The 15,711-nt window shown below is 39.0% G+C and overlaps 1 protein-coding gene across 1 annotated transcript in view; it reads left to right on the top strand.

Annotated features, from left to right (window-relative positions):
• The window catches only part of LOC133595493 (citron Rho-interacting kinase-like), a 155,336-nt gene that overhangs the window by 98,013 nt on the left and 41,612 nt on the right, over nucleotides 1–15,711 (top strand). Inside the window, exons 19-26 of the mRNA XM_072914262.1 lie at nucleotides 2,408–2,601; nucleotides 5,452–5,587; nucleotides 5,662–5,766; nucleotides 5,914–6,054; nucleotides 6,754–6,861; nucleotides 9,003–9,228; nucleotides 14,183–14,341; nucleotides 14,501–14,524. Coding sequence (XP_072770363.1) covers nucleotides 2,408–2,601; nucleotides 5,452–5,587; nucleotides 5,662–5,766; nucleotides 5,914–6,054; nucleotides 6,754–6,861; nucleotides 9,003–9,228; nucleotides 14,183–14,341; nucleotides 14,501–14,524 — 1,093 coding nt within the window. The remainder of the gene's footprint in view (nucleotides 1–2,407; nucleotides 2,602–5,451; nucleotides 5,588–5,661; nucleotides 5,767–5,913; nucleotides 6,055–6,753; nucleotides 6,862–9,002; nucleotides 9,229–14,182; nucleotides 14,342–14,500; nucleotides 14,525–15,711) is intronic.

The raw sequence follows: 15,711 nt of genomic DNA, 5'->3' as shown, positions 1-15,711 counted from the left end.
TGTGTGTGTGTGTGACAATCATTGGTACTTTAACTTTAATAATCATTAATTATAATAGACATCAGGGTATCAGTGATATATGGGTTTAAGTTTCCAATATGCATGCTCTCAAAGCTTTGTTGCTCCACTTTGGACAATTTATCAAAAATGAAGGTCTTACCATGGCCTCTTTTAGTGTGGAAAGTGTCATGACCATTTGGATAAAGTTACTCTTCTTTGTTTTTGTTTGTTTTTTGTAATTCACTAACTAATCAACAAAATGAGTTCCTAATGATAATAATTAATAACATTCCTAATATTTCCATGGCGTTAATGAGGGGGTAAAAAAACAGCAACAGGCAGGTGCAGGCCACAGCTTAAGAAGTTGGTGGTACTTGCAGTCAGGTGTGGTGAATTCTACCGCCTTCCACTGGTGCCATGGCAACTGAGGGGCGAGAGAGAGAAAAGAGCAAGACACAGCCAGGAACAACAGGCAGGCCAAAACCAGAAATGTAACATTTATCTTTGTTTTGTACTTATCTCTTATGCACCCACCTTTGACTTAAACAGGTTTCACTATTTTTATTTCAATATAAAATGATGCATCAATTAGATGCATCATCTGGGGCGGCAGGGCTCAGTGGGAAGAGTGGCCATCTTGTAACAGCAGAGTTACAGGTTGGAGCTCATGACGAGGTGTCCCTTAGCATGACACCGAAACGCAAACTGCTCCTGATGGGTCGTGTTTAGCGCTTTGCATGGCAGCTTCTGCCATCAGTGTGTGAATGTGTGTGTAAATGAGTGAGTGTGATGTATAACGGAAAGGGCTTTGGGTATCATTCCAGGTATATTTAGGCGCTATATAAATACAGACCATTTACCATTTAAATACAAATCTTCTTGCTATAGATTTTAAGGGTGTACCTTGGTATCAGCCCGCCACAAATAAATGAATGTATGGCAAACACTGCATACTTTAAAATGGTTGTGAATATAAATAGTTATTTATATTCACACCAAAGAGAAAAATATCCAATGTTGGTGTCAATCAGTTTTGCAATCTACAATTTAAAAATGTTTTCTAAATTCTAGCTAATGTGCCAGGAAGCCATGGAGTGCTGTTTGCATCTTGTTGGTAAAACATCCTAGACCAAGTGTGACCAAGGGTCTCCAAATAAAACATGTTTGGATTACTTGATCCTAACTTTAGAGAATAGAATAGAAAGTACTTTATTGATCCCTGGGGGAAATTCAGCACCACAGTTTGCTCACAATAAACACTTAGGTATTTTTTACATGTGAATAATATAAATAATAGGGCTGTCCCGATCCAGGTTTTTGCACTTCCGATCCGATACCGATATTGTTTTTGCACTTCCGACCTGATACCGATGCTGACCGATACCGATACAGGCCTATCCGAGCATGTATTAAAGTTTAAAGTTATTTAGCCTACTTAGTTGTCAGAATCATGTTGAAAAGGGTTTTATTACTCTTGATAACAACTAGCCAGCTGAATTAGGGGAGTTTGAATAATACACAATGGTTGGTAACAAGAAACTGACCTGTTTATTCAAGGATAAACACAAAATAGACAAAATTATACATGACAAACAGAAATGGCATCATTGAACTAGGGCTGGGCGATATGGCCTTTTTTTAATATTGCGATATTTTAAGGCCATATTGCGATATACGATATATATCTCGATATTTTGCCTTAGCCTTGAATGAACACTTGATGCATATAATCACAGCAGTATGATGATTCTATGTGTTTTGATTGATTGAGACTTTTATTAGTAGGTTGCACAGTGAAGTACATATTTCGTACAATTGACCACTAAATGGTAACACCCAAATAAGTTTTTCAACTTGTTTAAGTCGGAGTCCACTTAAATTGATTCATGATACAGATATATACTATCAGATATATACTATCATCATAATACAGTCATCGCACAAGATAATCACATTGAATTATTTACATTATTTATAATCCGGGGTGTGGAGGGGGGCGCCGGATGTAAGTGTCAAAAAGACAGCCAAAAGAGTTTGATATGAGAATAAATCTAAAGTTAAAATATAGGGTAGAAATGCACCCATTTGCAGGAAATGTAGTCCTGATTTTCAAAATTTTCTTTCAAGGCTTGCATGTCTACATTAAAACATTCTTCTTCATACTGCATTAATATATGCTACTTTTAAACTTTCATGCAGAGAAGGAAATCACAACTAAAAAAATCAAAAATGTTTTCATACGGTGTTGATGTGGAAATTTTTGCCTCGGCATTTTGATATTCACATGTGAATAATATAAATACAGTCCCAAAATGCATGTACCTTACAAACGTGGCACCAAGAACGACATAATCAACTAAAAACACAAATATCTTTACCTTTTGTGTTATGTGTGTCTTATTACCAGAACCTTGGGACACTAAAGACCACATGCACCATGTTGGAGGAGCAGGTTGTGGAACTTGAAAGCTTAAATGATGAGCTGCTGGAGAAGGAGAGGCAGTGGGACGCCTGGAGGGCAACACTAGAAGAGGAGAAGAACCAGGCTGAAAGGAGGACCAGGGATGTCCAAAGAATGTTGGATACAGAGAAACAGAGCAGGTAAGTACAATTGAGATCAGTGGCATACATATATGAGCTCTCCTCAGTGTATCCCACTTCTCAAGTATTGCTCAAATGGTTGTCTCAACTCAACCTCCTTTGTCTCAGTCATGTCTTATCTCTTTTTAGCTTATGTATTGGAGAGAAACAATTCATCACAGCATTAGACAGATATGAGAAGCTCAAAATGTTCTCAAGATACGAGATCAAGCAACAGATGAGCAAGCACATTGCAATAACTGATTTAAATAACCTTTTGTGATTTTGGAGTGTACATTTTATTCTTCTCTATTTATGACGTCGACTCTATGTCAAAAGAAGTCAGCGTCATCCATTTTTGTGAATGATGAAAGAGCAACCTCCAAATGTTTTGGTTGTCAAACAACCATCAGTAAGCATTGATGTAATGTAATGACTGTACAGTATCTGTTATATATCCAGGGAAAAAATGCCTTGACATTCTCTACAATGGTAGGTGTTGTTTGCTATTAATGTTGTTGCTTGCCTCCACCTACACACACTGGATTCAAAAGGTTCCAGCATATTCCCTCAAGGGTTTACCACTTGGTGTTCTGAATATTTATTTCCAAACATGTTTTTAGTTGATGTGGGCAAGGATCATTTGGTATTCAAACACTATCTCGCACTTAAGAGACATTTAGTAGGTAAGAACAGTAGCAAAGGCTACTTTTCTTAAGTCAATAGTCAATATGGAGTCGTTTATCTACCACGAGAAGACATTTTTTAAGATTTGGAAATTTGTAAACATGCTTTCCTTGTGCTCGCATGGGTTTTGTTCGAGTACTCGGGCTTCCGTAAAACACATTGTATACTGATTAGCAGTGTTGGGTTAGTTACTGAAAACCAGTAACTAGTTACAGTTACTAGTTACTTTATTTCAAAAGTAACTCCGTTACTTACACCAAAAAGTAATGCGTTACTGTGAAACGTAACTATTTAGTTACTTATTTTTTTCTTCTTTTTTTTTTTTAAGGCTCCCATTAATGCCCTTTTAGCTTTCATTTCAGTACTGTTATTGCACTGGAGAATAATACAATCTGTTGATCAACTTGGCATGCATTTGCATCACTGAACTCTGCTAAGCAATGTGGTCTACAAAGGACCAATTTATTTCAGGCCAGAACAAATTGACAAAACTATTTTAAATAGCTGCAACATAACATACATAAGTAACAAACCGCATAATAACAACATGTCACAACATAGCTGTAAACCTGGCTTCACCCAAGGAAGGCACACATGACATAGGCAAAGCCTAACCAGGCATTTTTTTTCTCTCAAGGAATTCGGAAATAAAATCATGTCTTCATGAGAGCAACACTGTACTGAAGCCCATTACAATCTACACATTTCCCCAGTTTTAGTTTAGAGATAAGGAAAGATTGGCCTGGCCCACTAGGATCCCTCTTTATGTTTGTGAACTTTATAGTCTATACATTTAGAGTGATGTGATAATCAAACACTCTAGAAGTCTAGAATGAAAGAGTATATAAGAGAATTGACAGCGTGTGTGTGTACCTTCAGTGCTGAATGATGAGCAGAGGCAGAGTTTTGAGTGTTTTCTTTAGCTCGCTTTCCATGTTTATGTACTCACTGTCCACTGTGTCCAGCTGCCTGAAATCGGGTGACTACACTGTAGAAATAGCATGCATGTCTTCTAGCACATACGCTGCAATGGCTCTCTCAATGTTGTCCTGGCTAGCAGTCCCTCTGTTAAAATCCAGCCGCTGTTGAAGGTGGAGGTGAAGTGTGTCTCTCTTTACTAGCTTTGTCGAAGTATGTTGCTTTTGTAGCTGTTTCAGTAGATTTGAATTGCTGTTTTGGGCAGTAGATAGGATCTTTGATCCAAGACACAACTTACATTTAACTAAAATGTTCTTTTCTTTGTGCTCGACAAAAGAAAAGTAGTGAGAATATCTCCATGTTAAGAAACTCGACTTCTGGCTCTGCCATGTCTTTGTTAGGAACTGGTCAAGGGGGTGACCCCGGGATGCAGAGACGAGAGGCAAGTTTGAATAACAAAAAGGGAATACATTTAATGAGTCCAAAAAGTGTAACAAAAAGCGATGGGGCAGAAGTGCACACCATGAATACTTAAATGAAACAGGTTCCTCAGTGGTCGGCAGGGGGAGAAGCCAGGGCACACTGAAACACAGGGTAAAGTCCTTGTTGCCTCAAGGAGGCTAGGAAACAAACACAACAACGTTAGGAATTACAGGACTAAGGAAAAACAACATACCAGGACTGACGAGGCGAAGCAGGCACGTGCACGTGGAAGGTGCAGGATAAATTAACCGACAAGAGCCAGCTGTGGGAGGTGAGCTTAAATAGTCCTCGGTGGAAATAGGTTGCAGGTGTGCCTTAGTGTCCGCCCCTCGCTGGAGACTAATGAGCTGCGGAAACACATCACAACACAAGAGAAGGCAGGGAAATAAAAACACAACAGTCTTGTTAGTAAACACAGACACGGCCCCCCTGCCCCCACCCACACAAAGCGCGCCTCTTCTTTTCCTTGTGACACAGAACGACACCGCAGCGCTCCAATAAAACATACTCAGATCTTCTGTTTCTAGCCGATACTACATAAAAAAATAACGCAGTGACGCATCATGTAGTAACGGTAACTGAGTTACTGAATATAAAAAAATAACGCGTTAGACTAATAGTTACTGCCGAAAATAACGGCGTTACAGTCCCAGCACTGCTGATTAGACACAGTCACCTTTCACCCAACATCAGTTGGGATAGGCTCCAGCTCGCCCATGTTCCTAATGAGGATAAGCAGTATAGAAAATTGATGGATAGATAATAGTTCTCTGTATCTCCTAGGCTCCGTGCAGAGCAGCGCAGCTCAGAGTCTCGCCAGGCTGTGGACCAGGCAGTTAAGGAGCACAAAGCGGAGATTCTGGCACTCCAGCAGATCCTCAAAGACCAGAAACTCAAAGCTGAGAGTCTCACAGAGACTGTGAGCATTTGCATTCTGTTATTGTATTGCACACATTTTTGGTCGTAAACAATTGAGTGTTTTTTTTTCCATAGCTGAATGATTTGGAGAAGAAGCATGCAATACTGGAGATGAATGCTCGCACTTTGCAGCAAAAGCTGGAGAGTGAGAGAGATCTGAAACAGCGACTGTTGGATGAGGTCCATTAAGAGTTTTCTCATTTTGTTTACACGAATCATGATTAAGATTAAAATCATGATGAATCATGATTAAGATTAAAAGTCACAATAGACAAAACACATACAGTATGGAAAACTGATTATGATAACCTGCTGTTTTTTTTATAGCAAGAGAAGGTGCAGCAGCAGATGGATGCACAGAAGGCACACATTTTTCGACTGACCCAGGGACTACAGGATGCCCTGGACCAGACTGACTTACTAAAAACTGAAAGAACTGACCTGGAATATCAGCTGGAGAACATCCAGGTGCTGCTACCTATTGACTCATATAATTTTCTTTATGCATGACCATATTAACACATGGGGCGTCCAGAGTGCGTCTCAGTTTTAGAAAATCTAAAAACTGCTTTGGTTGACTACAATTTGAGAGCCAGAGGGGTCAGTTCTTTGAAAAATTGGTCTGTTTATGTCGACGTGTATTGTAGTAAACATCCTTTCGGTTCAAGTGTTGACAAAGTTTAACTTTTAATTGTGACAAATATAGAAATGTATTTATTAAATATGTTCTCCTAAACCACTAATGGTAATATACAGTAAGCCAGCCACTGGTGGTCTTTTTATGTTTTTGATTTGTAAAATGTAACTTTAAACAAGTTGCAAACAGCCCCTTTTATACGTCATACTAATTATACTTGGAGAAAAATCATACAGTACATTGCTGCTTTCTGTGGTGATAACATACAATCTATGAGAGTACTGCTGTTTTCCTGGTTTGTAGTTTTGAGAGCAGGGTACCAAAGCGGTCACCACTCCACCATGTTCATATTCATTTCATCTTCCCAATAGTTAGATGTTGGCTCATGTGGTTTCTCTCCTTATTTGAACAGCAAAAAAATGTGTCACCTATGTTTGCATGTCTTCACCCTTATTTGTCTTTCTATGTGAAGCCAAGTATTTAACGAGACATTCATGGCAGTAGTGATGTTCACTTAGCTCCACCTGCAGGCTGTATACTCCCATGAGAAGGTGAAAATGGAGGGCACTATCACCCAGCAGACCAAGCTCATAGACTTTCTCCAGACCCAAGCCCACGGTGGTTCAAAGAAGAAAAAGGTGACATGACTTTCTTTACTTAGTTGTATTGTTTCTAAGTAGTAGGGGTGACCGATACTGCAAATGTCGGTTTTGATCAGATACCAAGTACAAAACCCAAAACCAGTGAAGTTGGCACGTTGTGTAAATGGTAAATAAAAACAGAATACAATGATTTGCAAATCCTTTTCAACTTATATTCAATTAAATAGACTGCAAAGACAAGATATTTAATGTTCACACTGAGAAACATATATTTTTTTTGCAAATAATCATTAACTTAGGAATTTAATGGCAGCAACACATTGCAAGAAATTGGCACAGTGGCATTTTTACCACTGTGTTACACATGGCCTTTTTTTTAACAACACTCAGTAAACGTTTGGGAACTGAGGAGACACATTTTTGAAGTGGAATTATTTCCCATTCTTGCTTGATGTACAGCTTAAGTTGTTCAACAGTCTCCCTTCTGCTATTTTAGGCTTCATAATGCGTCACATATTGTCAATGGGAGACAGGTCTGGACTACAGGCAGGCCAGTCTAGTACCCGCACTCTTTTACTATGAATCCACGCTGTTGTAACACGTGGCTTGGCATTGTCTTGCTGAAATAAGCAGGGGCGTCCATGATACGGTTGCTTGGATGACAACATGTGTTGCTCCAAAACCTGTATGTACCTTTTAGCATTAATGGTGCCTTCACAGATGTTTAAGTTACCCATGCCTTGGGCACTAATACACCCCCATACCATCACAGATGCTGCCTTTTGAACTTTGCGCCTAGAACAATCCGGATGGTTATTTTCCTCTTTGTTCAGGAGGACACGACGTCCACAGTTTCCAAAAACAATTTGAAATGTGGACTCGTCAGACCACAGAACACTTTCTCAATTTGCATCAGTCCATCTTAAATGAGCTCGGGCCCAGCGTAGCCGGTGGTGTTTCTGGGTGTTGTTGATAATTGGCTTTGGCTTTGCATAGTAGAGTTTTAACTTGCACTTACAGATGTAGCGAACAACTGTAGTTACTGACAGTGGTTTTGTGAAGTGTTCTTGAGCCCATGTGGTGATATCCTTTACACACTGATGTTGCTTTTTGATGCAGTACTGCCTGAGGGATCCAAGGTCCGTAATATCATTGCTTACGTGCAGTGGTTTCTCCAGATTCTCTAAACCTTTTGATGATATTAAGGACCGTAGATGGTGAAATCCCTAAATTCTTTGCAATAGCTGGTTGAGAAATGTTGTTGTTAAACTGTTGGACAATTTAATCACGCATTTGTTGACAAAGTGGTGAAGCTGCTTTTATACCCAATCATGGCACCCACCTGTCCCCAATTAGCCTGTTCACCTGTGGCATGTTCCAAATAAGTGTTTGATGAGCATGCCTCAACTTTCTCCGTTTTTTTCCCAGCTTTTTTTAACGATGTTGCAGGCATCAAATTCCAAATGATATATTTGCAAAAAAATAGTTAAGTTTCTCAGTGTGAACTCTAAATATCTTGTCTTTGCAGTCTATTCAATTGAATATAAGTTAAAAAGGATTTGCAAATCATTGTATTCTGTTTTTATTTACCATTTACACAAGGTACCAACTTCACTGGTTTTGGGGTTTGTAAATAAAATGGTACACGCTAGTATTGATCTGATATTGATACTATCTTTGGAATCGAAACTGTAGATATTTGGATCGGTCCCCCAACCCGAGTACATTTCACAACATTGGACTGAGAGAAATGAATTGCATTTATGTGTCACGCTCCCTTATGTTATCACATGGCTTTTACTCAACAGCTTGAATACCCTTTTGTGAGCCACCGACCTTATCGTGCGTATTAATTTTTGTTTTGCAAAACAGCACTAATTGTTTTCTAAAATGTGTTACTCTGACAACAACAAAAATTGACCAAAACATGCTGGTTCTCAGTAGGATATAATTCTTCTTCTTCCAGAGCTAATACTAAATGCTTTTACTTCCTATTGTATGTATGTAAAATATTCAAGGGACTCATTTGAAGGAATCTGACAAGGACTGCTAATTACTTGATTATAAATGTGCAATTAAGTATGAATCACTCTGTATAAATGGTTGTTTATATTCCCTCGAACCTCTTTGCACCGCCATAAGTCGAACTTCTAATTTTTTAATTGCCGATCCTTCAGGGTCTTTTTGGACGTCGACGTGAGGACCTGTTGACTGCCATAGCTGCTCAGGCCCAGGTCCAGGGACAGAGTCCGGGTCAAGTCTCCCCTGTGCCCACCATCCAGCCAGTCCCCCTGCAGTACAGTGACATGAAGGTGGCACTGGACAAAGAACGAATTCGCTGCACTGAGCTTGAAGATGCTCTTCAGAAAATGAGAGCAGAATTGCGGTCGTTGAAAGAAGAAGGTGAGAACAGTGTCCTGCAGCAATTTATCTTCTCTTCTACAAATGGACAGAAAAAAAGTCCATCAGTAAGTTTGGGTCAGTTATTTCTCTCTCACACCGTTGCCATGGGAACTGGGTCTAAATTCTGAAATAGTTATTTTTGAGATGCTGAGAGGAGCAAAGAAACAAATCAATTTGCTAAAAAAAGTAAATATCAGCTAAGTCGCCGCTTAGAAGCAATGTTATCTATTTGTAGTGGTTGGTTTGATCCAGATGATGTCATATCTAATTTGCATTAATGGCAATGTGCATGTAAAACATTTAAACATATATTTAAAGACACATCTTTGTGTTATTATTACCGTATTTTATTTGGTACATGGTGTAATAAGTGTGAGCAGTAGATGGCAGTCATACATAAGAGATACGTGTAGACTGAACTATGATGGCAATATGACTCAAGTAAACAACACCAAAATTGTATGCGTTCCATTGAAAATATAAAAACATTACACACGGCACTCAAAAATCTATCAAAATGTTTTACCACAACTTTGGTAAGCTATAAAGCCGCACTGCTTGATGGATTGTACTGTGCTTCAACATAGGAGTATTATTATGGTGTGTGTATATGGTAAGACATATTATCTGGCGTTTTGTTTCGCAATATTATGCAAAAGCAACTTTTCTTACCTTCTGGTACCTGCTGATCTGTATTTGGGATCTGCATAAATCCTGAAAAATTGCGCCTATGTAGTCCGTGCCGACGCGGTAGTCGATAAGCTTCTTCTTTTCCTCTGTCTTCTTTTGTTATGGGACATTCATCCTTTGATGTTGCCATTTCTAATATAAAGTAGTGTAAAGTTCTTACTTATATCTGTCAGTAAACTCGCCATGAAAGCGCTAAAACATACCGGTGTAGTGAGTTTACATTATTCACCCAAGCAACTTTAGTTATTAGCCAGTTCCGGTCGGACGGTTTTTCACGGGACACATTTCCGGCCTTGTTTTTGTTTCCGGATGAGAAGATGCTGCATTATTGATTGAAGTAAAGTGTGAATGTCATTAAAACAGTTAGCTCCATCTTTTGACACTCCTTCCACTCCCGTCCTTGCACGCTACACCGCTACAACAAAGATGACGGGGAGAAGACGCTGTCGAAGGTGAGCCACGTAAATAAGACCGCCCACAAAACGGCGCATCCTGAAGCGACTGTTAGAAAGCGGCTTGAAGATGATCTGTAAAACATCATCAATGCAACATTTTGACCAAAGAACCACCATTACATGTTATGTAGACCACAGGGAAGTCTTTTACATTTAGAAAAAAAATAATATTAATATGACTCTTTTAATGCGCTCTATAATCCGGTGCACTTTATGTATGAAAAAAGATCAAATATAGACCATTCATCGGCAGTGCGCCCTATGGTCCGGAAAATACTGTGTTAATAAATTACTTTTTAAAAGTAATTTTGGTTACTATTTAAATGAATTACTAATGGAATCACTCTCAGTAAATGTAATTAATGTCTTGGAAAAGTATTTATTATGTTACTTTAAATGAATAAAAAAATATATATATTTGGCGTATGCCATGGAGAGATCAGATTGCGTTAGTGTGCGCCATTAAAACGTGGCGCATGTTGCCAAGTGACATTTGACGTCAGTACAGACCGGGGAGCTTTGTTAGCGCAGCATTGGCAGTCCACGGAAAGTGACTTGTACAAGATGGCAGCTCTTGTTGAATGTGCTCACTGCAAAAGCGATTGAACGTGCATTCTTTAGTGGCTGTGTCTCTCCTTGTGCAGAAACAGGCCATGATAATCATGTAGATTACATCAGTGGTCCCCAACCACTGGTCCCTGGATCGTTTGGTACCGGGCCGCACAAGAAATAAAAAATAAAAAATAATAATTTTTTTTTTTTACTAAATCAACATAAAAAACACAAGATGCACTTACAATTAGTGCACCAACCCAAAAAAACTCCCTCCCCCATTCACACTAATTCGCACAAAAGGGTTGTTTCTTTCTGTTATTAATATTTCTGGTTCCTACATTATATATCAATATAGATCAATACAGTCTGCAGAGATACAGTCCGTAAGCAGACATGATTGTATTTTTTAATGACAAAAAAAATTATAAAAAAATACCATACCCCCCGGTTATCATTTCAATTAATTGTTCATTAATCCTTGCCCTTGGTAGTAGTTTTAAGTAGTAGTTGTTGTGTTGGTATAGTTACTGACTGACTACTGATGCTATATGTTGACATACATCCACCTCAAAAGTAGCATGCCATGTTTCATCACACCTATCAGTATTGGCGTTGTAACGTACGTAAAAGTAATTCATTAGCTATTGTTACAGTTAAGATGTATTTGTTTTTTTATGCCTTTATGCCCATAAAAAAAAATCTTTGGTTTACGTATTTGTTTGGGAAGGCAAAGCGTTCCCAAATGATGGTAGAGTATTTCCAGGCTCTGCCATGTCAGCTGGCCCCCCATGACTCATTATGACTCCTGCTAGTCACAGGCTGGGCTGCACCTTATGGTGGTGTTCTGCACACTTCTACACCTCATCTTTCACGGCAGTTGTAATTTAAATACTGGTAAAATTAATGTTGTGTCATCTCATGTCTCTGTTTGCTGGTATGACAAGAAATGTTCCTTGAATCCGTTGACCTCCATATCTGCACCTGCGCTCTCTGACCGCTTGCATTTGATTACCGAGTTAATGCACAACGCAGAAACACTTCCTGTCGTTCACTTTTGATGTGTATTTTGTGGGAATTCAGTACGCCTCTGTACTGAACCAACAGCCTCGTACCAAAAAGTCTGTTTACGAAAACACCAACGCTAATCCACGCTGCTACTTCTTCTTATTCTCTTGCAGATCAGGTGCATATGAACTAATGAGTTAAGATCAGAGGTGGGTAGAGTAGTTACTTTAGAGCAGGCCTGGGCAATTATTTTGACTCGGGGGACCAAATTTTGTGAACAAAATGTGTCTGGGGGACGACACATACACACACACAAGACGTGAAAATCTGCTGTACAGTATATGTGCTTGGGTTCTATTTTTTAGAAACACTAATTCAAAAACTCACAATAAAGTCTGATTGAAAGCTAAAAACATTATGACAGACCGCCTTAAAAAAATGGAATGGAATTAAAAAAATTTATACTGAATGAGACACCCAGAATTAACGTGAAAATAAAGAATGTGGGATTTACAATATTTACTATGGACGATAAAACACTAAATATAAACAACATATGAACGTCACATATTTTACAATCAAGCAAAACGCAACAAATACAGCGAAATATGAACGTGAAGGGTAAAGAATAAACACACCTACAATCTGATATATCACTAAGCTTTAGAACTTTGTTGTAAAAATCTTCTTCCGCGTCTGTCCCTGACACCCGCATTTCAGGCTGGCCGCTCTGGAAACGCTCCCCACCCACACTGCTTGGTGCCTCGTCTGAGCTGCTGTGACTTAGATTACCATAGTAACTAATTAGATGACCATAGTAACTAATTAGATGACCATAGTAACTAATTTGATTACCATAGTAACTAATTAGATGACCATAGTAACTAATTATATTACCATAGTAACTAGTATATCATGCAAAAGCGCAGATTCCAACCATTGAAATACTTTGTATAGTTCAAGACAGTGACGTGCGGTCACTAGAGGCAGGTGAGGCGGGGCCTCACCTGACATCATGGAAAGAAAAAAAATGTAAAAAGAAAACAAATTAATTAAATTGTTATATGTATTCAGTGATTATACTATAAAGTTATTTTTCATTTAACTTCACCAGTTTTAGATAATTTTTTTTAAAAATCGCTGAATTTTCACATTTGCCGTTCAAATACTGAGAAGAGACGGTGCGGTGATCAGCAGCCAGTTGAGGCACGTCACTCAGTTGTGCCTCACCATGGATTGCGGACTGGCTAACTGCTGGCCTGCTGTGCAGTGAGACCGTATTGCTATATGAATTATATTATACATTTCCATAGTTTAGTTAGCTGAGGTATATAATGTACAGTGCATTTTGTCAACAACTGTATGTGTGTAAAGTATTTCTTGTGCTGAGCAATCATAAAACGGCTGCGAAGACGCACTGTGTGAGGTTTGCAGTAATACCGCCTCCTGGTGCCGGTTAATGCACCCCCGCGCAGAGTGTACCCCCCGACGGGAGCGCCACACCAACCAAAGCCCACACCCAAACCCTCCGAATCCACCCAAAAAAAGTCATTTAACAAGAAGCCAAAAAGTGCAAAAACAACAATGCTCGCGCCGGAGGAGCCGTGAACGACTGCAGGGACACAACATTAGGTACACCTGCAGACTGCAGCACGGAATTCATATTTCATTCATTCACAACTCCTCCAACACGAACACCACTGTTCCCGTACTTATAAGCAAAGGTAAGACTATAATAAGGTTGTTTTAATTAAATGTGCTTTTTTGTGTGCTACAGTTTGTATGTGTAAAGTTAAAGTTAAGTTAAAGTAGCAATGCTTGTCACACACACACTAGGTGTGGTGAAATTTGTCCTCTGCATTTGACCCATCCTCTTCTTCACCCCCTGGGAGGTGAGGGGAGCAGTGGGCAGCAGCGGCGCCGCGTCTGGGAATAATTTTTGGTGATTTAACCCCCAATTCCAACCCTTGATTTGAAAACATCACTGCACATCATAATGGCAGCTACAGTTTCCATCTTAAAGATCTAAAAAAAAATGTTTCTGAATGTCCGGCGGGCCAGATTGAAAAGCTTAACGGGCCGCATGCGTATGAATAAAAGTAGCGATGGGAATGAAACTTCTTCTTCACGAAAATGACCACCAATACCGCCACCTAACATGTAGTGCCAAATCTCTTTGCAGCTGTCCAAATGCCACAAATGAAAGAATGTATGGTAAATAGACTGTTGTGAATGACTCCCATCCCCAGCGCTCCAGTATAAAGATTATAGCAACGCCACCACGCCAGCCACAGCACGACAACAGATGTTGATATCTGCCATGGTGAAGTCTCCTGAGCACCAGCAGGTTCCAGCCAACCTGGCACCGTCCAACTCCGGGCGCAGGAAGGAGGCTGCGACGCCTGAAGGTGAGTGAGGAGACAATGGATGACCCATGTTTCAAGATTCAAGATGCCAAATACTGGACTAAACAAGCCGGCCCTGACCAACACATATAGACACAAAAATTAAACTCACACATACAAGAGTTTCCCCTTACTATCCTTTTTCTTCCATACACCTTTCAGAGAGAAGGAGGGTCACTTTTGAAAGTAAGTTGTTTTTGCAGTTTGGTTTTGTATCTCTCGTCTCCTTTCGCCTCATTCATTCCTCAAAAGGCCAGATTTTTAAAGTCGTGCACGCTTACAAAAATGTCACATCCTTCCAGGTCAAAAGTACATTTTCAGCTTTGCAGTGCACCACTTTCAAAATCTGAAGCAATTTTTCCTGGTTGCTGAAGCTTAGCCAGTGTCACTTGCAGAACATTCCCACTTTATGGTCGACTATTCCAGCATAATCAATACTGACATGCACAAGACTCTTTATCACATAATCAATCCAAACTGAAGGTATTATTCAGTCATCTGCTATTATTATATATATTTTTTTATCATATTATTATAAAGTAAAAGTTGAATTATTTGAAATCTGACTGACATATGTCTTTAGGTTTGGTTTAGAATGTTATAAAAACACAAGTAAGATTTGGAAATGCACAGGATAAAATATTGAAGGGATTCAGCAGTAAACTATTCATTGTGTGACTACTGAAGAGTTCTTACACAGAAGAGTTTTGGTGCAGATGATCATATTACATGTACATTTAATGTACCGTATCTTCTGCATGTTTTTATGTTATTTTGCACCCAAATCCTTCTATTTATTCTTATTTGTATTTTGTCCCGTTTTTGGACACTCAACTACCGTATTTTTCGGAGTATAAGTCGCTCCGGAGTATAAGTCTCACCGGCCAAAAATGCATAACAAAGAAGGAAAAAAACATATATAAGTCGCATTTTTGGGGGAAATTTATTTGATAAAACCCAACACCAAGAATAGACATTTGAAAGGCAATTTAAAAGAAGTAAAAAATAATGAACAACAGGCTGAATAAGTGTACGTTATATGAGGCATAAATAGCCAACTGAGAACATGCCTGGTATGTTAACGTAACATATTATGGTAAGAGTCATTCAAATAACTATAACATATAGAACATGCTATACATTTACCAAACAATCAGTCACTCCTAATCGCTAAATCCCATGAAGTCTTTTACGTCTCTTACGTGAATAAGCTAAATAATATTATTTGATATTTTACGGTAATGTGTTAATAATTTCACACATAAGTCGCTCCAGAGTATAAGTCGCAACCTTGGCCAAACTATAAAAAAAACTGCGACTTATAGTCCGAAAAATACGGTACTTAATTTGTCAACCGACCAAACTCATTTCAA

This window comes from Nerophis lumbriciformis, linkage group LG12, assembly GCF_033978685.3.
Source record: "Nerophis lumbriciformis linkage group LG12, RoL_Nlum_v2.1, whole genome shotgun sequence".
Classification (NCBI taxonomy): Eukaryota; Metazoa; Chordata; class Actinopteri; order Syngnathiformes; family Syngnathidae; genus Nerophis; species Nerophis lumbriciformis.
This window is presented reverse-complemented; position numbering and strand designations above follow the sequence as displayed.